This window comes from Lissotriton helveticus, chromosome 4_1, assembly GCF_964261635.1.
Source record: "Lissotriton helveticus chromosome 4_1, aLisHel1.1, whole genome shotgun sequence".
Taxonomy (NCBI): Eukaryota; Metazoa; Chordata; class Amphibia; order Caudata; family Salamandridae; genus Lissotriton; species Lissotriton helveticus.
The window spans coordinates 2129148736-2129173913 of record NC_136063.1 but is presented as its reverse complement, the minus strand read 5'-3'; the positions used below and the strand labels follow the sequence as shown (position 1 = coordinate 2129173913).

General features: G+C 48.5%; 1 protein-coding gene across 1 annotated transcript in view; it reads right to left on the bottom strand.

The window, feature by feature from the left end:
• ATRX (ATRX chromatin remodeler) overlaps nt 1-25178 on the bottom strand; it is a 1815989-nt gene that overhangs the window by 195926 nt on the left and 1594885 nt on the right. Inside the window, exon 33 of the mRNA XM_078688830.1 lies at nt 17723-17872. Coding sequence (XP_078544956.1) covers nt 17723-17872 — 150 coding nt within the window. The remainder of the gene's footprint in view (nt 1-17722; nt 17873-25178) is intronic.

Sequence of the window (25178 nt, the reverse complement as noted above, 5' to 3'; positions counted from 1 at the left end):
TAGAGGGACACGACATGTATGTAGCTGTAACCCCGGTTAAAGTTAACTCAAGCCTCAGCTCCACAAAATGGATGCTGCCACCGAGACACCAGTCTGCCCTCCTACTGCTGGGAGTCCTTCCAGCAAACGGAGGCCTGGACAAAGGGTTTCCTGTCAGGGGCGGTGCCAGCACCATCCCAGACAGGATTTTGTGTATCCCAGGTAGGCAGGGCTTTAGAGGAAGGTGACTGCAAGTGGCACCCCGGTGCTCACTATGCATAGGCCGGCTCAAACCAGTTCTGGGGGCACACCAGCCCCTGAGCTGGGGAGAGACCGGACAAAGGAGAGGGGTGTAACCACCCCCCTCCTAGTCCCACCCATAGGGCAGGACTTAGTCGCGTGCCAGCCCCTTTTCTCAGGATAAAGGTAGGAGCAGGCCCCCTTCCAAACTAGATCATCTTTGAATCCTGAAACTACTTTCCACGAAAGGAACTCAAGACTCTTCTCAAGATTTCTCCCTTGTGACTAAGGAGTAGTCACCCTGCAGCAGCAGGCACCAACTAAGTATCTTGCGGTTTGCTGCCAGCCTCTCCTACGGATCAAGACTGCCCAGCTCGACGAGACCCGGACTCCCTGCCCTCTCTGACCTCAACCTACCTCTACAGCACAGCTGAGAAGCGTGGGTGCGACGAGACCAGAGGACCCGGCGACCATCAGAACCAGCACGACACTGACCTAGCACGACCACCGAGGGACCCTCGAGTGGGTGCACTGGGGTAAGAGAAGCCCCAACCCCAAGCAGCACGAGCACCGAAGTCCAGCCCCCCAGCATCCTCCAGATCTGCGTGGGGCCCTTTTGCTCCAGCGCTGCTTGCCACGTTGTCCGGTCACTTGCCCGTCGGCTAGTGACCCTCCAGACGACGTCCTACGGTTGTTTCACCACTGGTTTAGCTCCTCTAGACTGGCCCTTGTCTCCTCTTGAAGGGGAACTTCCTCTGACCCTCCTGGTCCACTCCAGACGCCATTTTGTGTCTCCACGTGGGCTTGCCTTAGCCAAGGCTTGTTGCCTCCTCCAACGGATCCAGCATCGCCAGCAGCAGACATCCGACGTGGGACAGCTCACAGACCTCCAGCCTGGTCGACATCAGCGCCCTGGTCCGTGCAGCAGCAGAATCCAGTGTCACCTCTTCACCTGGCTGAGTGACCTCGTCCGATGCCATCCTGGTGCCCACCTAATCACTGGCTAGTGATTCAGAACTTGGTCCCCTCTGCTTACAGGTACTCTTCTTCAACTGATCCAGTCCTTGGATCAGCCCGGAACATCTTCACTGGTCGCCTGCCAGCAACTTTTCCTTCAGGCTCCTGGTTCGTCAACGAGGGTTTCCGATGACACTTGAACCCTATGCAGCCGCAGCTCCTGGGCTAGGTAAACCGAGTACCACGGTGCTCCAGCGTAGAACAACTCTCTAAGTGTCTAGATCCACTTTCATTTTTGACCTACCTAGTCGGGTTCACCCGAGAACACTAACTTTTGCTTTTACTAGCCTCCATAGACTTTGTCCCGCATTACGCGTGAGAGTGCACACTCTGCACCCGATCCCCCTAGGCCTCCTGCTAGTAATCTAAAGGTTCAGTAGTACAGTCCTAGCGATCCCAAAGCCTCTGAGAATAGTTACTTACCTGCTAGTAATTCGCATTCCACTTTTGTAGTATATGGTTTTTCGTGCCCCTCGGGCATTTGTGTAAATTGTGGGACTTTCAGTATTTCTTTAAGAGTTTTGTTGTGTGCTTAGCACCCCGTCCTCATAAAGAGTCCAGGGTTGTTGTGTGTGAGAAGTTGGCCTGATGTGCAGTGTTCACTATTCTAGTGATCACTATATATCAGTCCAAACAACCCTTATTGATGATTGGTTGTAAGGCAACCTTATAGACCAGCTATCCTAGTAGCATGGATACCACTGGTGTTCAAGGGGTAAATGTGATGGTAAAACAGCTGGCTTAACACGCCCTCTAGAGTCTAGCCTTAGACTGCTCTTGTCCATACTACTAGGATAGCTGGTCTATCAGGTTGACTTACAACCAATCATCAATAAGGGTTGTTTGGACTGATACATAGTGATCACTAGAATAGTGAGCACTGCATATCAGGCCAACTTCTCACAGAGTTTTTTTTTTTTTTCTAGATGCTCTGCAGATGGGTCTCTAGTCATAAAAGTAAGATCACATACTTGCCTTGGTTTTCACTAGCTATCAAAGTTTCTTTTCCATACTTAATATCTTATTTAACTTTATACTACCATTTTTTAAAAAAATTTCTTTATTGCAGTTATATGGTATACTTCACATGTTTAAACAGTTACATCTCACGGACCACCCTGAACAATAGCCCACACAATCCCTAAGGTGGGGGAGGCGAGGTGAAGCACAACCTCGAGTCCCCGCCATCTTGAGGATGGTGGGACCCAGCCAACCAGGGAAAGGCTCCTGCCCCCTCCCACTGGAGTGGCAGAATAGGGGGTTTACCCACCCTAGGGAAGGGACCCATTGGTCCCTGACCTTTACCTACCTGTACCGCCCCAAAATGTAGTATTTAGGGGCACTCTGATCCCTCCTTCCTCAGATCCAGCAACCACAAAAGAAGAAGGAAGAGACGCCATGCAGAGCTAACAAGAGGACGACGCCCACTGACTTGGTCCCAGCCATACAAGCCTGTCTCCCCTCAAACCTCCGCCTGCAAAACCCCGGCGAGTCCAGCGGCCAGCAACCTCAAAACCCCCGGAGGACCTGCCTGCATTCACTTTTCAAGCTGTTCCTCCCGTGAACACCGGACATGTTTAAAATGCAGCTTCTGGTGCCAGCCAGGAACCGCGAATCCAGCACACTATGCACCCGCCAAGCCCGGCCCGTGTTTGAGTAATCATACACCATGAGGAGGTCCCCCCAGGCGATCCTCACCTGCCTCAAGCCTCCAGACAACGCTTGCAGCCTCAATCCAGAGGACCCCCCTCCTACCGCAACCAGAGCGGGTAAGAAAATCCCACGCCCAAAAGCACTCCTGCACCCGACATCCCACGGACTTGTGTGCCCAACCCAGTGGTGCCTAACCATCCCTATACATCCCAACTTACCCCTCGAAGTGGTGGTCACTCCTGGAAGATCCTCGTCCCCGAGCCTGCAGTGTTTCTTTGTCCTGGAGAAGCTCCATTGAGACCATTTGCTGACTAAGTGTGTACATCAAATGCTTTACACTGTTGTGAGAAAGTGCCATCTTTCTAGCATGGTATGCCCCCACTTTTTGCTGAATTGCTGATGTGCTTTGACTGAGTGTGCCCTGGGCTCCTGCCAACCAGGTGCCTAGGGCCTGTGTTCCTTCCCTAAACACTGTATTGAAGCTGAAACCCAATTGGCATCTCTGGCCACATGTCAGCCCCTGGTAAATGGTACCATGGGTACCCAGGGCATTGTGACCTGAGAAAACCCCTAAGGGCTGCAGCACTTATTGTGCCACCCTTAGGGGCCCTGCACCCTGACACACACACACTGCCTTTGCAGGCAGAGTGTCCTGGTGCAGAACTAAACAAAGAGTCGCCATGGCACACTGTGTGCCATGCCCACTAACCCATTGCCCTGGCATACATCAGTCGCCCCTCTAGCTGGCTGCCCTATGCCAGTGGTGTGGGCACAGGTGCATGAGCCCTGTGCCCCTACAGTACCCAGGACCATTCCTGAGCACTGTAAGTGCAGTGATGCCATTTAGAGTATATTGTCCTGGGAAGTTGTCATTACGAACTCCACAACACCATAATGGCTACACTGAAGACTGACAAGTTTGATATCAAACTTCTCAGCACATTAAACCCACATTGATGCTAGTGTGAGATTTAATGTAGAATGCACTACAGAGGGCATCTTAGAGATGCCCCCTGAAACCTAACCTACAATCCACGTCTTGTCTGAGAGGCTGCCTAGGCTGCCACACAGCAGACATGTTGCTGGACCCCTGGGTGGAGAGTCCCCCGCTCTCCTGGGCCTGCAACAATGCACATTCTGGGCGAGGTGCTAGGTCTCCTCCCCAGGATGGGCAAGGGGAATCTTCAAAGGCATGCCGCCTTTGTGAGCTTCTTCAGGCCACTTGCTGTACTCAGCAACTGGCTCCCACCAGTTCTGACCCCCACTCTGACGGGAAGACTGGCGGGAAACCCTACATCAGGAAAGGGGGTGTGCCAGACTGTGCCAACCCCACACCTCAGGTGGGAGAGGCGAGGTAAAGCACGACCCCGGGCTACCGCCATCTTGAGGATGGTGAGCCCTACCCACTCACAGCTAGGCTCCTGCCCCCCTCCCACAGGAGAGGAGAAGGATAGGGGGTGTACCCACCGAAGGACAGGGACCTATTGGTCCCTGCCCTCACCCTACCTGTAACGCCCCTAAATTTAGTGTCACCCTGAACCTTCCTTCCTCAGATCCCGATTTCGAAACAAGAAAGAAGACCAAGAAGAAGACAACCTGCAGCACAGCTGCTAACAAGAGGACGACACCAACTGACTTGGCCCCAGCCCAACAGGCCTGTTGAACCTTGAACCTGCTCCTGCTAAATCCCGGCGTCTCCTGCGGACAGCAACCTCGAGAACCCCTGAGGACCTGCCTGCCTCGACCCTCTTAGAGACTGGGACTCCCAAGAGCAGTGGTTCTGCTCAAACAGCAATACCCCTGGTGCTAGCCAGGAACCGCAAATCCAGCCCACTCTGCACCCGCCGAGCCTGGCCTGTGCCCGAGTGGACAAAGACCCTGAGGACGTCCCCCGGCAATTCTGACCTGGAATGCAGTGCCCAAGGATCCTCCTCGATGACCCCGACGACACCTGCAACCTCAGAACCCGGGACCCCCCCCAACCGCTACCAGCAGAGGGTAAGATTTCCAGACACTAAAAGACACCCCTGCGCCCGGCGCCCCCAGACCCCTTATGCCCAACTCCAGGGTGCCTATCTACCCTCCAAGATCTCAACTTACCCCTCGAAGTGTTGGTCGCTCCAGAAGCTCCTCCGTCCCCGAGCCTGCAGCCTTTGTTCCCTTTTCAAGATCTCCGTTGAATAACATTGAGCGCCCGACAGCTCAAAAGCACCCTGCACCCAGCCGTCCGAGTGCCCCTGACAGTGCAACCTTTGTCCTATCCTACTTCCCCATTTGCCCTGAGCAAGTAACCAGGAGCCTAGCTCCCGCAGCCGCGTGGCCTGCTAGCCAGTAGCCACCAACCGAAGGGCCCCTGCCTCTCATTGGATAACATTGGGCCTAACTACCTCTGCACCCGGCTGCCCCTGTGCCACTGAGGGTGCACCAACAGTACCTACCTGACCCAGGGAGACCCAATCTACTGTTAATAAATTGGGGATAATCTTTGACTCCTGTCTATAGTTCAATATGTATATAAATTGACGCACCTCCTCATGTTTCTTTCTACTACACAAAATCAGGAAGCTTATTTTGTACATACCTTCTGAATTGTAAAAAACAGTAGTTACAGCGCTCATGTTATCAAGATTGGACTACTGCAATGCCCTATATGTAGGTCTTAATCAGCATTCCTTGAAAAAACTTCAAAGCCTTCAGAACGCAGCACCAAGACTTAAAAGAAAATTCCTAAATTTCAGTCAGTATCAGGTGCACTAAAAGAGCTTCATTGGTTGCCGTGTAGAATAGTTAGATTCAAGTCTCTTTGTCTTGCTCACAAAACCACACATGGAACTGCCCCAAGTTACCTAAAGAGAAATCTTACTTGGTATAACCCCAGTAGGCCACTGCGTTCGACAAATTTCAGAACAATCAATGTTCGTAAAATCTGAAGATTCAACTGGTGGGACCTGGGGTGCGAGGTAGCAGGAGTTTATTCCACTTTACAGCCCACTGGTGGACTTGAGAGGCCTCTTAAGTTTTAGAAAAAAATCTTAAATCCTGGCTTTTCTCTTGTTCATTTTGAGAGCTAAAATAAAACAAAAGAAATGATAAAAACCAGTTTCCACCCTTTGATTCATGTTCAGTCAGTATGGTAGACAGCGGCATTGGCTCCCTCTAAAAAGGTATCAATATCTATCATGTACAGGCTTTGAAAACCCAGACTGAGGCCTCCATGCAGGTTTGCGCAGGGCAGCTGACCGAGCATCGCTCTACTCACAGAATCGGGGGTGTCTTATGGTGAGTTTCGCTGCTTCCTGGCCATCTTGTACCACCTGCAGAAGTTTACTCCTAACTTCCTCTGATACGCCAGAGTCCCATAAAGCATGAGCTAATCTGCCTAAAACCGGTGTTTGACAACCTCAGTGCCAAACTGACGGAAGAGAACATATTCCTCCCACAATGTTCTAGCCATCTGGACTTTTGTGGTGGGATTCGGCAAGAGAAAAACTGGGTCTATCGAAGCGAGTCCATGCCTATGGGCCACAGCCCAGTCAACTGGAGCTCCTGTAACAGGTTTCGCTCAATCTCCTACCAAAAGGTCAGACTCATTATAAGGGAGTAAAGGCTCCACTCCTGTCTCACTTTGGTGAACAACACCCACCAAAGGGTATGTGGATAATTTCAATGAAGAAAACTGGCAACCTAATACTGCAGCTGCCCTCCACAATACCGCAGCATAAGAACTCGCCTCTGTTGCCATACCACGTGGAGAAAGTAAAACAAACTGGAGAGGACCCTAGTCCACTAGCCTCCCCCAGTTCAGTCAGCCAATTTTCCTCCATGGGAGGCTGAGTAGTATTGGCCAAAGGGTTTCAACGCCCTATTTTCTCCCTTCCAGCTACCAAACTGAGTATTCCCTTAAGAAAAGCAGGAACAGTTTGAATCGGGCCAGATAAAGAGGTGCCAAAAAAACACTGCTCCATCGGCACAACATCCGGTGCCATATTGGTGTCAGAAAGAGTAATGGGCTTATTGTTGATTGACGCTGCCAACGTCATTGGCTGCCCTGATGCTGAAGGAATGAACCCTGCTGTGCACCAGGACGACTCTATTCCGGTAACTGATGTAGAGGGCCCTCTGTCACCAAAGGTGAACTTGCAGGTGAGGATTCAATCAGGGCACCTCCTATCTCCTTGGGGCAAAAAGTGCACCAGAGGGAGACTGACGCTCAAAAACCTTATGAAGGGAAAAGTAATATTTATGCATTTAGGCTGGAGTGGCCCTGGCTCCAGGATATTTAGGAAGGTGCAGAGTGGACTCCTGTGAATGCTCTGCACCCGAAGGTTGGGAGACTACGTCAGACCCGGATTTATGTACTGAGCGTTTGCGCTTCGGAGCCTCCCTCAACGTCAGCAGTCTCTCACCCGAATAGGCTTCTCGACGGGTCTCTGTGCTTCAGCGAGAACTAACGGCGATGAGGTGCCTCAGATAATTGCACTGACATTAGTTTCATACAACGCTTTTTCAACACCTTTGGCCGAAGACGTTGACAGGAACCAAGCTACTAGGAGTCAAAGTGTAATCCAAGCCACGACAAACAGATGTTATTAGGATCTATGCTAGACATTTGTCTTTCACAAGATCCACAGGGTTTAAGCCTTGAAGACATCACAAAAACCACACTGTTCCCCTGATGAATCGACAAGATGGGCCGAAAAACAGACTCCTAACTGCTCCGGTAACGGATGTCGGTGAAAGAGTTATATGGACTATGTCGACGTCACATCCGGTGGACATTCGCATGGAGTCGCGCGAGGCCCTCTGCTGACGCGCGGACGTACATTGGGGAAAGAATTCCGAATACAATCTTGAGCCTGGGGAAGATTCTAAAGTAAGGAATCTTAGCCTAGATGGCTTTATTAGATATCTAAATCAGTTGAGGGGCAATAAAAGACTAACATTTCTTTCATGGTTGTTAAGCATAGACGAGAACAACACTTAAGTGACACTCTACAAGAACTCTTTAAAAGGAAGATACACAGGAAGTGTTGTGGAGGATTAGATTGCTTTGAAATTAATGCACCGTTGCATGTAAAAGACAGCCAACAATCTGATTAAGAGCATTCTCACTCCGATAAAGATCACAGAACTTACTACCTGTCCCCACCATAGGGAAACATCTAGTTAAATATGTAGATCATAATACATTGAAGGGTTTCTGAAAAATGCTGTCTCATGTGAAAACTACTCTCAATACAAGCTGAAATACATTTGTTTTCTTGAATAGGCAGATTTCAACCTAACACTTCAATTCCAATTGCGTTAATGATGGTCGTCAGTCAATTAAGTAAGCACTACTAGCCACACAAAACTAAAGAAATCAGAGCCAACTGATTTCACACTATGTATATATGAAACACTAACACATACTGCTTGAGGCTCAAAAGACAAGCAAAGACACTGTTCCCAATTGTAAAGCTTTTTGCAACACTCATTTAAATGAAAATAATGGAACCGAAATGATACACTAATAATGGAAAGAGGATACAGAAAATATAAAAATATACATCCAAGAATCAGACATTTTGTTGAGATTTCAGAAAGGAAAATGCTACTTACCAGTATGCATCTGTTCTTGGCATGTAGAGCTGCAGAGTTACACACTGTGAATAGATGGTCACCCAGTGTTGGGCCCGGATGTTTGCAGTTTGTTTTGTTGTAGAAAAGTCTTTGGAAGTCACAGGATAGGTGACTCCTCCTTTGGATGATAATGCGCATGGGCATCGGCTCCATCCCCAGATTGTTTTTCGCCATTAGGGAAGTGATGGAGCTGTACAAGAGGTAGTGATGTCCATGTGATTTGCATCGAATTAAGATAATACTGGAACAGATAAAGGTAGCCGGGGAGGCGGGTGGGCGTGTGTAACTCTGGAGCTCTACATGCAAGAACAGATGCATACTGGTAAGTAGCATTTTCCGTTCGAGGAATATGAGCTGCAGATTACACACTGTGCATAGATTGTATAGCAGTACCCACATCAAGCGGCGACCATCAGTATCTGTTGCAGTTATTTGAATCAGTGTTTTTAGTACAGCCTGGCCCACAGTGGCTTGTTGTTTAGTTTGCACATCTACACAGTAATGCTTTGTGAATGTGTGCGGTGTAAGCCATGTAGCTGCTTTGCATATATCGTCTAGGGGAATGTTCCCTAAGAATGCCATTGAAGCCCCTATTTTCCTTGTAGAATGGGCTTTTGGAGGAATTGTTAATGTACGTTTGGCTTTGTGGTAGCATATTTGTATGCATTTAACAATCCATCTAGCGATCCCTGTTTTTGATATGGGGTTGCCTTTATGTGGCGGTGAAAAAGATACAAAAAGTTGTTTTGTTTTACGAAAAGTTTGTGTCCTTTCGATATAGTACAGTAATGCTCTTTTGACATCTAAGGTGTTTAGAGCTCTTTCTGCGACTGTTTGAGGCTGCGAGAAAAATACGGGCAGCTCAACTGATTGATTTAGATGGAATGGCGAAATGACTTTAGGAAGGAATTTAGGATTAGTATGAATAACCACTTTGTTATGATGCATTTGCAGAAAGGGTTCTTGAATGGTAAATGCTTGTAGTACACTAACCCTTCTGAGAGAAGTAATAGCTACTAGGAAAGCTACTTTCCAGGTTAGAAATTGCAATTCACATTTATGTAATGGTTCAAAGGGAGGTCCCATTAATCTTGTGAGAACAATGTTTAAGTTCCACACTGGTGCAGGTGGCGTTCTGGGAGGAATTATTCTTTTGAGTCCTTCCTTGAAAGCTTTTATAGCTGGTACTCTAAAAAGAGATAGATGTTGTCTATTTTGTAAGTATGCTGCAATGGCAGCGAGGTGTAGTCTGATAGATGTATAGGCTAAGTTACACTTTTGAAGGTGTAATAGATATCCTATGATGTGTTGAATAGACACGCCTAAAGGATTTATTTGGTTGTTTTGGCAGTATATGACAAACTGTTTCCACTTAGCAGCATAACATGCTCTAGTAGTGGAACGTCTAGCTTCTTTGAGAACATTCATACATTCTGGAGGAAGGTTGAGGTAACCAAACTCTATGACCTCAGGAGCCAGATCGCTAGGTTGAGCTGAGCTGGGTCCGGGTGTCTGATCTCTCCATGGTTCTGTGTTAATAGGCGTGGAGATAGGTTTAGTTTTTGGTGTGGTATTACAGACATCTGCAACAGCGTGGTGTACCACGGTTGTCTGGCCCAAGTTGGAGCGACTAGAATGAGCGTCAGGGAATGTTGCTGTAGTTTGCGTACCACTAACGGAAGTAGTGGGAAAGGAGGAAAAGCGTACGCAAATAGTTTTAACCAGTTCATCCATATCGCATTGCCTTTGGAAAATGGGTGTGGGTATCTGGCGGCAAAGTTTGGGCATTTTGCGTTTTCGTGGGTGGCGAAGAGGTCTATCTGAGGTTGTCCCCACATCTGAAAGAACGGATGAAGAACTTGCGGATGAAGTTCCCACTCGTGGATCTGCTGTGTTTGTCGACTTGGCATATCTGCCATAGTGTTTTGTACTCCTGGGACGTGTTGGGCTAAGAGGAAGATCTTTAGTGGTATAGCCCATCTCCATATCTGCTGTGCTAACTGAGAGAGCTGCAGAGAGTGTGTTCCCCCTTGTTTGTTTATGTAGTACATAGCTGTCATATTGTCTGTGCGGACTAAGACAGCTTTCCCGACACTTGAGTTTGAAAAGCTTTTAGGGCTAGAAACACAGCTAGCAAATCCAAGTGGTTGATGTGGAGTAGCTTTTGTTGCGGTGTCCACCTGCCTTGCATGGTGTGATGCAATAGGTGAGCTCCCCAACCGGAGTGCGATGCGTCCGCTGTCATGACTATTTGAGGAACTGGCTCTAGAAATGGTCGCCCTTTGGAAAGGTTTTTAGAGTTCCACCATTGCAGAGAACGATGAGTCCGACCTTCTACCAACACTAGGTCTGTTAGTTGACCGTGAGCCTGGTTCCATTGGAGTGCTAGGCACTCTTGAAGTGGACGCATTTGCAGTCTTGCGTGAGGTACTACAAATATGCAAGATGCCATCATTCCTATGAGCTGCATGAACACTCGAGCTGGTAGCGAGTGTTGCGGTTTGAATTTAGTTAGGAGAGTTTGTACACTTGTTATCCTGGCTGGAGAGGGATAAGCTAGTGTTAGTTGGGTGTTTATTGTAGCGCCGAGATACTGTTGTATGTGCGAGGGTTGCAGATGCGATTTGGTGTGATTTACTGTGAATCCCAAGTTGTGGAGCAGTTGAATTGTAGCGTGAGTATGTTGTACACACTGGCTGTATGAGCTGGCTTTTATGAGCCAGTCGTCTAGATATGGGAAGACATGAATATGTTGTCTTCTTAAGTGTGCTGCTACTACTACTAGGCATTTTGTAAACATCCTTGGCGCTGTTGTGACTCCGAATGGGAGCACTTTGAACTGGTAGTGCTGCCCGTCTAGCACAAATCTGAGATATTTTCTGTGCGCTGTGTGGATGGGAATATGGAAGTAGGCGTCCTTGAGATCTGGAGTGACAAGGAAGTCGTTTAGTACCAGAAGTGGAAGGACTTGTTGGAGTGTGACCATATGAAAATGATCCGACTGTATGTAAATGTTTAGAGGTCTGAGGTCTAGGATGGGTCTTAGAGATCCATCCTTCTTTGGTATTAGGAAATATAGGGAGTATACTCCGTTTTTCTGATGCTCTGGAACTATTTCTATTGCATTTTTCTGCAGGAGGGATATTACCTCCCGTCTGTGCAGTGTTAAATGTTCCTGTGACATTGGACGCTGCTTGGGTGGTATGTTTGGGGGGATTGGATGTTAGTTCTAGACAGTAACCTGATTGAATTATTTGGAGCACCCACTTGTCTGATGCGATGTTTTCCCAGGCTGGCAGGTATTGTTGAAGTCTTCCCCCGACAGGAGTGGAATGGGACGGGAGAAGGTAGTCATTGGGCAGGGGTAGAGGCAGAGCGGGAGTTGTTATTTTTACCTCTGCCTTTGTTATTGTTACACCTGTAACCACCCCTTTGGTAGCCCTTGCTGTAAGTGGACTGCGTAGGGGCTTTGTATGAGGTAGAATGTGTGTCTGAAGAGTATCCCCTGGTGGCACCTCGATAGGATGAGCAAACAAATGAACGTCTGGGAGCCTGCGACTGAAGGGCTCACATAGATTTGGCGGTATCTGTATCCTTTTTGATTTTTTCAAGTGATACATCTACGTTAGGTCCGAATGGGTGTTGCTCATCAAAGGGTTGATTAAGAATGGCACTTTTGTACTTCAGGTTTGAACCCTGATATGCGTAGCCAGGCATGTCTGCGAAATAAAACGCTGGTGTTAACTGCCCTAGAGGCAGTATCTGCTGCAACAAGTGCACACTGAATAGGTGTTTGTAATATTTGTCCCCTCTTGGATAAGCTCATTTGCTCTATCCTTGTACTTATCAGGGAGGTGCCTCATTAATGATTCTAATTCATCATAATGTGCCTGTAGGAGATTAGGGTCTGCTTTCCTATGGTCACCCCATTTTTTACTTTTTGCTTCACTGGTTTTCGACTTAATGTGGCTGTGGGCCTGCTAATCAGACCCACAGCCCTGCTGTTCTCTCTCTAAATTTCACACCATGTACTTTAGGTACATCACCAATTGGGATTTGGGTCACTCTTATGAGTCCCTGTACAGTGTGCCATAGGTACCCAGGGCATAGGTGCACCCAAGGCCTACCAGGGGCTGCAGCATATCTTATGCCACCCCTGGTTGGCCATCCAAACTGCCACAACTGGCTGATCACTCAGCTGGGGCAAGGTCGTGTAATCACCCCTTGCTTAGGTATAGTATTCCTATACCTACCCTTATATATAGACACATATGCACCTATAAGTCACTCCTATGGCAGGCCTTAACAATCTTGAAGGCAGAGTGCTTGGTTGTATGTGAGATGGTGCTCTAGCATGAGCTGAGCCTGTCTACAGCTTTCGGAACCATGTCCTTATAGCTGTTCTATGATATAGCCATACCATATACTATAAAGTGCATTATGAACCTCGCGGTTAAATGTTAACTTTGGTTTGGCTTTATCAAAACATGTCGTGTAAGGTGTCATACGCTTTGGAATACTACCCCCTCCCCAGTTCTGACGACGGGGGTAGCATTCCACCCTTCTAGAGGGAGAAGCCATGTTGTTCCTACAAATCCCGGTTAAAGTTAACCAGAGCATCAGCATCACAAAATGGATGCTGCTGCCACAGACACAAGTCTGACCTCCTGCTGCTGGGAGTCCTTCCAGCGAGGGAGGCTTGGACAATAGGTTTCCTTTCTTGGGAGGTGCTAGCACCACCCCAGACAGGCCATAGTGTATTGGAGCAGGGAGGGCTGAATGAAATGAGACACTGCCTGGGGCACACAAGGTGTCCCTTGCATAGTCCAGTTCAAACCGGTGCTGGGGCACTCCAGCCCCAGATCTGGCTTGAAACTGGACAAAGGGAAAGGGGTGTAACCACCCCCTTCCTGGGTCCCAACCATAGGAGGGACCTAGCAGGTAATCCAGCACCTAAATTTGGTATATAGGTAGGAGCTGAGTCCCAAGACTTTAGATTTATCCTGACAAACTCTGAAACGAAACTCTGGACCTTCGACGATCTACTTTGCAAGAAGACGACTGAAGAATCTCCCTTGTGGTCAAGGAGTGACCACCCTGTGCAAGCAGGCATCATCAAGCGATCAACGGTTTGCTTTGTCGGCGCTTCCGCCAGAGCCCGAGCACAGAGCCTGACAAGACCCGGACTTCCAACAGCCCGATCCACAGTCACAGCAGAGCTGAGACCCATGGAGGCAACGAGAGACGTGGGACCGGCCATCTTGGAAAGCCAGCGAATTGCTTTCCGTGCAACTTCTGAGGCACCTTCGAAGTTGTGCATTGGGGATTGAGAAGCCGCAGCCCCGAGGCATCATCTGCACTGAAGATCAGCCCTCCACACTCCACGAGTTCTGCGTGGGGCCCTTCTGCATTTTATTGCTCGACGCGTCTGTCCGGTGACTTGCCCGTTGGCTAGTGGCCTCTGTGACGATGAACCTTTGAATTCACAAAGCTGGTCTGGTTGCTCCAGACTGGCCCCTGCTTCCCTGAAAAGGAGAAGCCCATCAGACCTTGCTGGTCTGATCCAGAAGCCATCTTCGATTCCTGCGTGGGTTGCCTTTGCCAAGGCGTGTTGACTCCAATCCGGAAGCCAACACCGCCGACAGCGAGAGCCTTCGTGGGACAGTCCGTATCCAGCTCCTGCTCGTCGTTGACACGTCTTGGTCCACGTGGCTGCAGAGGCAAGCTTCACGACATAACCTGATGGCTTCGCGACATCGCCTGATTCCTTCCTGGTCACTGGCTGGTGACCCAGACTCTGTCCCCTCTGCTTTCAGGTACTCTTCATCCTCGATCCGCCCTTGGATCCACCCGGACACTTCTCTCCTGGTCGCCTGCAGCATCCTTCTCCAAGGCTCCATAGGAATCAGCGACGAAACCCGACACACTGACACCTATGCACCCGCTTTCTGTGGGTGCGGTAATGCGAGTACTTCGGTGCTCCTGTGGGTATTAACTATCCTAGTGTCCTAGTTTCAAGTAGCTTTTCCCTAGTCCATCCGGAAGTGTCCCAAAAGAACTAGTTTCCATTTCTTTTGTTCCCATTCTAACTCTTTGGTAACTTGCGTGCGTGTAAAGACACTGCACGCGCATCCCGTGGGCCTCCTGCTCCCTATCCTTTGGTAGTACAGCATAGCCCCAGCGATTCTCCAGGCCCTAGGCCTATCCTTTGTTTGTGACGTGGTTCTTATACCACTATTTTAGTGTATGGTTCGAAGTGCCCCTAGGGCATTACTGTATTTTGTGCAACTTATTGTATTTTAATTGAGTATCTTGTTATGTGCTGGTGCCTCTGACCTCATAAAGAGTTCAGAGGATTGTGTTAGAAATAAATACATATATATTTTGATATACAACCTGTGTAGTGTCCTTTCACTTGGTATTAAAGGGGTTACATATGGTAAAACAGCTGGCTTCACATGCCCTCTTGAGTTTAGCCTAAGACTGCTTTGTTCATGCTACCACTAGGATAGCTAGTCTATAAGGTTGACTTTACAACCATCACCATATGGGTCGTTTGGAATGGTGCAAGGTGCTCACTAGAATAGTGAGTATCATATACCGGGCCAACTTCTCACAGTGCCCTGTCGTATCTGGCTAATAATGCCTGTGTATTGGCAATACGCCACATGTTTGCTGCTTGAGACACCGTTCTTTTCCCTGATGAGTCAAGTAGCTTAGACTCTTTATCTGGTGGTGGAGCTTCACCTGATGTTTGTGAGTTTGCTCTCTTGCGTGCATTGGAAACTACAAGTGAGTCTAGTGGTACTGGACCTTTATTATATGCTGGGTCTGAGGGGGTAGCTTTATATTATTTCTCTATACGAGGGTTAATGACGGAGTTCTGACTGGGTCCTTGAAGACTTCAGGAGCATGCTTAATCACTCCTTTAAGCATTGGTAAAATGGATGAGGACCTTTGTGCATTATCAAAGGTATCCATTAGGAAGTCTTCATCTACAGGCTCTGTGTGCATGTCTACCCCATGATATTTCGCAGCTCTGTGAATCAATTTATTTTATTTATTTATTTATTTTATTTATTTTCAAAGTTTTATATAGCGCGAACAAGATCTTCACAGATATCAGAGCGCTTTACATAGAGGGGTACATGAGGGAACATAGTCAAACAATAAGTCAAACAATACAGTACAGATAGGTGGCTGCAAAGCCCATCACGTGAGTAATAAGACAACTCATACAAATAAGTAAATGGGTCAAGCATGTAGTACAGATCGGTGCAGGGTGTTAACAGAGATCGAGATAATAGATCAAGTGTATTTAGCCATGAGGATAGCTTTTACTTCTTTTTTAAAGAGTGTAGTGGAAGAGATAAGCCTGGTTTCGGGAGGGAGTGAGTTCCAAATCCTAGGCGCCAATCCTGAGAAGGAGCGCTTGTATGTTTTTTCCTTCCTGAATCTTCGAGGTTTCAGCAGAAGATTGTTTGTGCCTCTCGTGTTTCTAATTCCCCCAGAGATTGTCAGTTTCTGAGCGAGGTAGCCGGGTGAGTTTAGGTGTACCGCCTTGTGTGTCATGCAGGCGATTTTCAGATGTATTCTGGCTTCAAAAGGCAGCCAATTCAGGGATTTCAGGTCAGGGGTAATATGGGAGTGCTTTTTTGACCCAGTGATGACCCAATTGATTGAAACCCATGGTGTCTTCTGGTGGGGAAGGCCTTGAGGGGTATATGTCATCCTGAGGGACATTTGGGACATCTGGGGTGATATAATCATCCCACGGGTCAGGTAATCCTGTAGGAGTAGCTGATCAGGTAAGTTACCCCCCATATCATCAGAGCTATCATCCCTGTTGTCATCGTCTGGCATGATAGAGGATGCTGGGGAATGTTATGGTATGGGAGGATGTGGTGATGGTACAGGTGAAAGGGAAGGGGAAGGCAGTCTTAAAGGAGAGGTAGCCATGTCCTTCTTTGAATGCGGAGCTGGTGTGTCCAGGGGTCGCTTTTTCTAAGCGAAAATTAGCTGTCCAGTGATTGAATCTTTAGCTAGAGTCTTTGGAGTAGGGTCTGGATAAAGTAAGTCCTCTGCAGGAGGTCGATCTTTTGGTGCGGAGGATGGTTTCGGCACCGAAGCGGTTTGTTTTGTTTTTTTGGCAATGTCTTTAACTGGAGAAACAGGAGTCTTTTTCGGCTCAGAGGATTTTTTCGGCTCCGGTATATTTTTTGGATCCGATGTTTTTTTTCGGTTCTGGTGGTTTTTTTCAAATCCGAAGCGGGTTTGCTTGGTTCCAACCTGTGTTTCGGTGCCCAAGGAGCAGTGGTATGTTTCGGCGTTGATGTTTTGGATGTCGGCGTAGCCGGTGAAATTGTCTTTTTCGGTGCCGGTAAGTGTGCGCCGGCACCGTGCGAAGGCCGACTCGAGCCCGAGTCGCCTGAAGGCTTAATTAGCGTCTTAGCCGGGCACGAAGGTGGGGCAGTAGAAGCAGTGGGTCGGTGTGCACCCGAGGGCGAGGGTGTGACCGGGGCCTTCTTTGGGTGTGTCGAGGAAGGGTCGGGGTCGACGGTCTTACTTACGACCCGCTGTGCTGGAGTGGTGTCCTCGACTTCGGAGTCTTCTGCCTTGGAATTGCGGTCGACGTCGTGTTGTTCTGGAACGCTGACGCCTTCTTCAAAGATGTCGTCTAGAATCGAAGCTGAAGTACGAGCCATTGTTCTCCTCGCTCTTCGGTCCCGGATAGTCTTTTTGGAGCAGAAAGAGGCACAAGCGGCGCAGTCTTTGGCCTCGTGCTCTGGGGAGAGGCAAAGGTTACACACTTCATGAAGGTCGGTGTGAGGAAACTTCTACCCACATTGAGGACACTTTTTAAATGGCGTCCTTTCCATGAGCTGGAGTCGAGGCCTAGTTAGGCCCGAAGGCGGTCGACTGGAATCAAAGTTTTCGGTGTTGAAGAGTAGCGTCGACTGGAAAAGCGTTCGAAACTTAATTTCTGTAAGTCGGTGAGGATTGCGCGCCGAAGGAATCGGTTCCAACACGGAGCGCTGGAAACACATCCGAGCCTGGTGGCGGAAAAAAACAATCTGGGGATGGAGCCGATGCCCATGCGCAGAATCATCCAAAGGAGGAGTCACCTATCCTGTGACTTCCAAAGACTTTTCTACAACAAAACAAACTTTAAATAACTCCAAAGATAAACATGCATATAATCTCAACCAACCTTCTTTTCTGCTTCATATTCAGCCCAAGCTGCCTTCCTGTCCTCCTCCGATAGTTCCTCCTCCTCTTTGTGGTCGAGCAACGAATCGTGCTCATGATAGGTAACAATAAACTCCTTCCTTTCCTGAAGCAGCTCTGCCAGAACAGTGTCCTGTGGTTTAAGAAGGAAAGAGAATGAATTAGCAAACATGTAACTCCCTTTATCTAATCCTCATCCAAAACAACAAGTTCTTTACCTTCAATAAAGCTCTTTCTGCTTGTTCGCCAAGGGCAGATGCTAGAGATTACTACCATAAGGTCACACATGCCTAGATTATGTCAAGACAACCCACCATTACGTGTCAGCCACACTGTGCTATGACTGCCAGCCATGCTGCAAAGAATTACCACATCATATTTGATAGATGGCCACATTTAAAGGCCAAGAGTATTCACAATATGGCAAGGATAGTTGACATTATACCTCGATTCATTCGTGGATGCCCAACATGTCAAGATTTACTATTTCATTGTGAGTTTGCTAAATTAAGAGTGGTAACAGGTGGTCATTGTGAGAAGGTGGCTCTATATATACTGGTCAATAAGGCAGTACAGTGTGTATAGAGTCCACAACCCCAAAGGTTTAACAGAGGTTAAAGTCAGAACTGACCTTACTCTCCAAAGTGGTAGCTTGGTCAAGCAGTAAGCCAGTACCAGAGGACAGTGTAAAGCATTTGTTGCACACACTCAGTCAGCAAAAGGTTGCACACACTCAAGAACTGAACTCCAGGCCAATTGTTATTATGCCCTTAGATATAGTTTTATTTTTAGAACCAACAGTTGTAAAAATATACTTTGAGATACGAGTACTCTCAGGTAAATACTTTGCAGAGGAGCAATACGTTTATACACACAATATTCACAGGTTAGCTAATAGCAATACAGTTCTGCAACACACTCTAGCATTGAGCTCAATGGTTTTCATAGGAAAGTACAGTTGATTACTTTATGGATTACTTTGGTAGTTCCAGGACTAGATCTTGGATTCAGTCCTGGGGTCTAAGCTGAAACCAGATTAGCAAAAACGTTTTAGTTATAGTGATGATTTTTCCTGAATATAAAGCGGTTTTAAAAGTTCACACTTAGAAACTTTTTTAGGTGATTCTCACAATGTTATTCAATAGGAGGAAATTCAAGTTACAGGTAAAGTACGATCGCATTACTTTTGTAACCCAGCACTAGTCTCCTAGGGCCAGCACTGGGGGCTTAACTCAAAACAGGTAGGTAATTGCGTTTCAGTATGCCGTACGATTTTTAAAGAATATTTGCAGTTTTCAAAAGTAGAGAAAAGCAGACAATGGGTTCCTATGGAGAAAATACAGGTTACTAGTAAACCCACTAGGGATTACTTTTGCGGTTCAGTACTGGGTTGACAGGTACAGTACTGGCTTCTCCCCTGATCACAGGTGAGTACTTTCGGATTCGGACTTTGGCTGATTTTATAGGAATATTTTCAGTTTTCAAAACTTCACACTTAGAAAATTTTCGAGTAAAGATGGGTCAATGTTATCCAATGGCAGGTAAGTGAATTACCGGTTTCCAGGTGAGTACTTGGTTGATTAAGTCAATGTTCTGGGTATAGGCTCAGGGGTCCCCCAGGGTCAGGTAGGTACAGTTAGTTCACCCTCAGCGGCACAGGGGCGGCCGGGTGCAGAGGTAGGTAGGCCCAATGATATCCAATGAGGGAAAGGGGGCCTTTGGTTGGTGGCTGCTGCCTCGCAGGCCACGCGGTTGTGGGAGCTGGGCTCCTGGTCACTTGCTCAGGGCAAGGGGGGAAGTAAGTTAGGACAGAGAGGTCGCAGCCAGCGGCACTCGGGCGGCTGGGTGCACGGTGCTGTTGAGCCGTCGGGCGCTCAATATTATCCAATGAGGATCTTGCAAAAGGGAGAAAGGCTGCAGGCTTGGGGACGGAGACTCTTCAGGACTTCGAGGGGTAAGTTGGGATCTTGGAGCACAGGTAGTTACCCCAAAGGGAGGCACAGGGGGCTGGAGGGCGCCGGGTGTCTTTGGGTGTCGGAAAAGCTTACCCTCGGCTGGTCGCGGTTGGGGTGGCCCCTGGATCCGAGTCGGCAGGCGTCGGCTGGTTCGTCGAGGAGGGTCTTTGGGCACTGGACTTCGGGTCCCAGTCACCGGGGGGACGTCCTCGTGGTTCGGGTTGGCCCGGCCCGGGCTCGGCTGGTGCAGAGTGGGCTGGTCCGGAGCTTCCTGGCTGGCACCAGGTGGGTTGTTGCAGCAGAGCCTCTGCTGGAGGGAGTCCCAATCATCGAGAGGGTCACGGCAGGCAGGTCCTCTGGGTGTCCTAAGGTCACTGTCCGTCGAGGTCGCCGGGTTCAGGCAGGAGCAGGTTCCAGGATCAACAGGCCGATAGGGCTGGGGCCAAGTCAGTTGGTGCTGTCCTGTTGTTAGCAGCTGCGCGGCGGGTCTTCTTCTTCTTTATCTTCTTGCTTCTTTTTTCAATCGGGATCAGAGGAAGGAAGGTTCAGGGAGCCCCTAAATACTGAATTTAGGGGTGTTAAAGGTAGGGGAAGGGCAGGGACCAATGGGTCCCTGTCCCGGGGTGAGTACACCCCCTGACCTTCTCCTCTCCTGTTGGAGGGGGGCAGGAGCCTAGCTGGAATTGGGTAGGGCTCCCCATCTACAAGATGGCCGGGGCCCGGGGTCGTGCTTCACCTCGCCTCTTCCACCTGAGGGGTGGAGTTGGCACAGGTTGGCACATCCCCCTCCCTGACGTGGTTTTTCTCGCCAGTCTTCCCGCCAAAGTGGGGGGTAGGACTGGTGGGGGGCTGATTGCTGGGTACAGCAAATGGTCTGGAGAAGCTCTCAGAGGCGGTATGCCTTTGAAGCTTCCCCCTGTCCATCCTGGGGGAGGAGACATAGCACCTCGCCCAGGATGTGCTTTGTTGCAGACCCAGGAGAGCGGGGGGCTCTCCACCCAGGGGTCCAGCAACATGTCTGCTGTGTGGCAGCCTCTGCAGCCACTCAGCCCAGACGTGGATTGTAGGTTCGGGTTTTGGAGGGCGTCTCCAAGATGCCCTCTCGTGCATGTTAATGTGCTGAGAAGTTTGATACCAAACTTGTCAGTCTCCAGTGTAGCCATTATGGTGCTGTGGGGTTCGTAATGACAACCTCCCAGCACCATATACTCTTAATGGCATCACTGCACTTACAGTGCCCAGGAATGGCCCTAGGTACTGTAGGGGCACAGGGCTCATGCACCCGTGCCCTCACCTCTGGCATAGGGCACCCAGCCCGAGGGGTGACTGAGGTATGCCAGGGCAGTGGGTTCTGTGGGCAGGGCACACAGGGATGTGTGCCCTGTCGACTCTGGTTTTGGTTCTGTACTTAGGCACTCATCCTGCGAAGGCAGTGTGTGGGTGCCAGGGTACAGGGTCCCTGAGGATGGCACAATCAGTGCTGCAGTCCTCAGGGGTCTTCTCTGGTCACCATGCCCTGGGTACCTAAGGTACCATTTACTAGGGGCTGACAGGTGGCCAGAGATGCCAATTGGGTATTTCGTTTCTATACTGTTTTAGGGAAGGAACACAGGCCCTGGGTACCTGATTGGCAGAGACCCAGGGCACACTCAGTCAAAGCACATCAGCAGTTAAGAAAAAAGTGGGGGCATACCAAGGCAAGAAAGATGGCACTTTCTCACAGTCATGTTGCAGGTACCTCAGGCCATCATAGTGTGTATTTGTGGTAAGTGTGTTACCCCGGTCATTGGTTTTGCTGGAGGCCACTCCAAGGATATGGAGGTGTGTAGTGCTGCTATCTTCAAGCCAGCTACTCTCTGAACTATTTAATGTGCTGGGCTGAATTATATATTGTTCTGGACTGCACCCTGGATACTGTCTAGCTACTAGTGGCTCTCAATCTACTACTGGAGACCCCTGCCTTAGCAACTCCCCTCTGGCTATTGCGGGTGCTTCTTTTCTGGCCCAATTATTCACATGTATATTATGACTGAAAGAGTGGAGCTTGCAAGGTGACCATTCTCCATGCTATATTGATATGAAGGTCAGCAGCCCTACATGCCAAGAACAGATGCATATTGGTAAGTAGCATATTCCGTTCGAGGCATGTGGGCTGCTGAATTCATATCTGTGCATAGAATGTATAGCAGTCTCTCCCTTAGCGGTGGCTACCTGTGCCAGCTGCAGCAGTCTGAAACAGAGTTTTTAGAACAGCCTGTCCTACAGCTGCTTGCTGTTTGGAATGTACATCTACACAATAGTGTTTTGTAAAAGTATGTATGGTAGACCATGTGGCTGCTCTACATATTTCCTCTAGAGGAATGTTTCCTATGAAAGCCATGGATGCCCCTAGTTTGCGTGTAGAATGCGCTCTTGGGGGAACTGTTAAAGTGTGTTTTGCTTTTAGATAATATATTTGAATGCACTTAACTATCCATCTGGCTAACCCAGATTTTGAAATGGGGTTGCCTTTGTGTTGTGGTGAAAAAGGCAACAAACAACTGTTTAGTCTTTCTAAAATCCTTAGTTCTATCAATGTAGTATAGAAGTGCTCTCTTGACATCTAGTGTGTGTAGAGCCCTTTCAGGTACTGACTGTGGATTTGGAAAGAACACTGGCAGTTCTACTGTCTGATTGATATGAAAATGGGATACCACCTTGGGCATAAATTTAGGGTTTGTTCTAAGAACTACCCTATTTGCATGTATTTGGATGAATGGCTCTTGAATAGTTAGGGCTTGCAGCTCACTAACTCTTCTAAGCGAAGTAATTGCTACAAGAAAAGCCACCTTCCATGTCAAAAATTGTAATTCACATGAATGCAACGGTTCAAATGGTGGTCCCATTAGTCTGGTTAAAACAATGTTTAGGTTCCAGACATGTGAAGGTGGGTGTTTTGGAGGGATTATTCATTTGAGTCCCTCCATGAATGCTTTAATTGCAGGTACTCGAAACAGCGAAAGATGCTGTCTGTTCTGAAGATAAGCTGCAATGGCAGCTAAGTGTATTCTTATAGATGAATAAGCTAGATTGCAACGATGTAGGTGCAAAAGATAGCAGATGATATTTTGCGTTGAAGCATCTAGTGGGTTTATGTTATTGTTATTACAGTAAATGACAAAACGCTTCCACTTTGCAGCGTAACAAGCTCTGGTAGTAGGTTTTCTACCTCTTTGATAATGTTCATACAGTCAGGAGGTAAGTTTAGGTACCCAAACTCTAAGACTTCAGGAGCCAGATTGCAAGGTTCAGTTGTTGCGGATCTGGGTGCTGTATGTTTTCATGGCTCTGAGTGAGAAGAGTGGGTGTTAGCCGCAGTCTTTGATGAGGCACCACGGAAAGTTATAGGAAAGTTGTGTACCATGGTTGCCTCGCCCATGTTGGAGCAACCAGGATTAGTGTCAGTGAATGCTGGCGTAGTTTGCGTGCCACCAGCGGCATTAACGGTGGTGGGGGAAAAGCGTACGCAAATCTGCCTGACTAGTTCATCCATATCGCATTGCCCGGCGACTGCGGATGTGGAAACCTGGCGGCAAACTACTGGCATTTTGCGTTTTCCCTTGTGGCGAACAGGTCTATCTCTGGTTGTCCCCACTGTTGGAAGTATGGTTTTAGCACTGTGGGATGAATCTCCCACTCGTGCATTTGTTGGCTGTGTCTGCTGAGCAGATCCGCTATTTGGTTGTCCTTGCCTGGGAGGTGTTCCGCCATGAGAAAAATGTTTCTTTGAATAGCCCACTTCCACATGCTTTGGACTAGATGTGATAGCTGTGGAGAGTGTGTTCCTCCCTGTTACTGTATGTAGTACATTGCTGTCATGTTGTCCGTCCGGATCAACACAGTTTTGTTGCACAAATGTACTTTGAACGCTTTCATTGACAGAAAAATTGTCATCATCTCTAGCAAGTTGATGTGCATTTTTTTCTGTTGTGTTGCCCATAGGCCCTGCACTGTGTACTGAAGGACATGGGCTCCCCATCCTATCAGGGATGCGTCCATTGTCAACACTATTTGTGGTACAGGCTCTTGGAACAGTCGTCCTTTGCAAAGGTTTTGTGGATTACACCAACGCAGAGAGTTGTATGCACAACTGGTCACCAACACTGTAGGAGAGTGGGGTCTGCAATCCTATGGTCACCCCAGATTTTTGCTTTTTGCTTCACTGGTTTACGACTTTCCCTGGCTGTGGGCCTGCTAATCAGACCCACAGCCTAGCTGTTCTCTCTCTAAATTGACATCCATGTACTTTAGGTGCATTTACCATTTGGTACTGGGCCACCTTATCAGTCCCTGTACAGTGTACCTTAGGTACGCATGGCATAGGTGTACCCAAGGCCTACCAGGGGCTGAAGCATGTATTATGCCACCCCTGGCTGGCCATCTAAAGAGACACAACTGGCTGGTAAGACAGCTGGGGCAAGGTGGTATAATCACCCTTTGCTGTAGATATAGTTACCTATATCTAACCCCAAAATGGACACATATATTCCTATCAGTCACTCCTATGGCAGGCCTTATCAATCCGGAAGGCAGAGTGCTTGGAATTATGTGAGATGGTGCTCTAGCATGAGCTGAGCCTGTCTGCAGCTTGCGGAACCAAGTCCTTATAGCTGTTCCATGATAACGCTATACCATATACTCTTAAGTGCATTATAATCCTCGCGGTTAAATGCTAACTCTGGTATAACATTATCAAAACATGTCGAGTAAGGTGTCATACGAATTGGAATACTACCCCCTCACCAATTCTGGCGACAGGGGTAGCATTCCACCCTTCTAGGAGGGACACGACCTGTATCTAACTGTGAACCCCGGTTACAGTTAACTCGAGCCTCAGCATCACAAAATGGATGCTGCCACCACAGACACAAGTCTGACCTCCTGCTGCTGGGAGTTCTTCCAGCGAGGGAGGCCTGGACAAAGGGTTTCCTGCCTTGGGAGGTGCTAGCACCACCCCAGACAGGATTTTGTGTATTGAGGTAGGGAGGCCTGAAAGGAATGAGACATGCCTGGGGCACACAAGGTGCCCTGTGCATACACCGGTTCAAACCAGTTGCTGGGTGTAGGAGAGTAGGGTCTGCAATCCTATGATCACCCAGATTTTTGCTTTTTGCTGCACTGGTTTACGACTTCCCCTGGCTGTGGGCCTGCTAATCAGACCCACAGCCTAGCTGTTCTCTCTATCCAAATTGTACCTAGGTACTGAATTGGCACTGGGCCCTCTCCAAGTCCCTGTACCCAGGGCTGAGGTGCACCCAGAAGTCTCCCAGGGGCTGAAGCATGTATTATGCCACCCCTGGATTGACTAACTAAAACTGACACAACTGGCTGCACGACAGCTGGGGCAAGGTGGTGTACTCACCCTTTGCTTTAGATATAGTATACCTATATCTAACCCTAAAAATGGACACACAGATCTCCTATCAGTCACTCCTATAGCAGGCC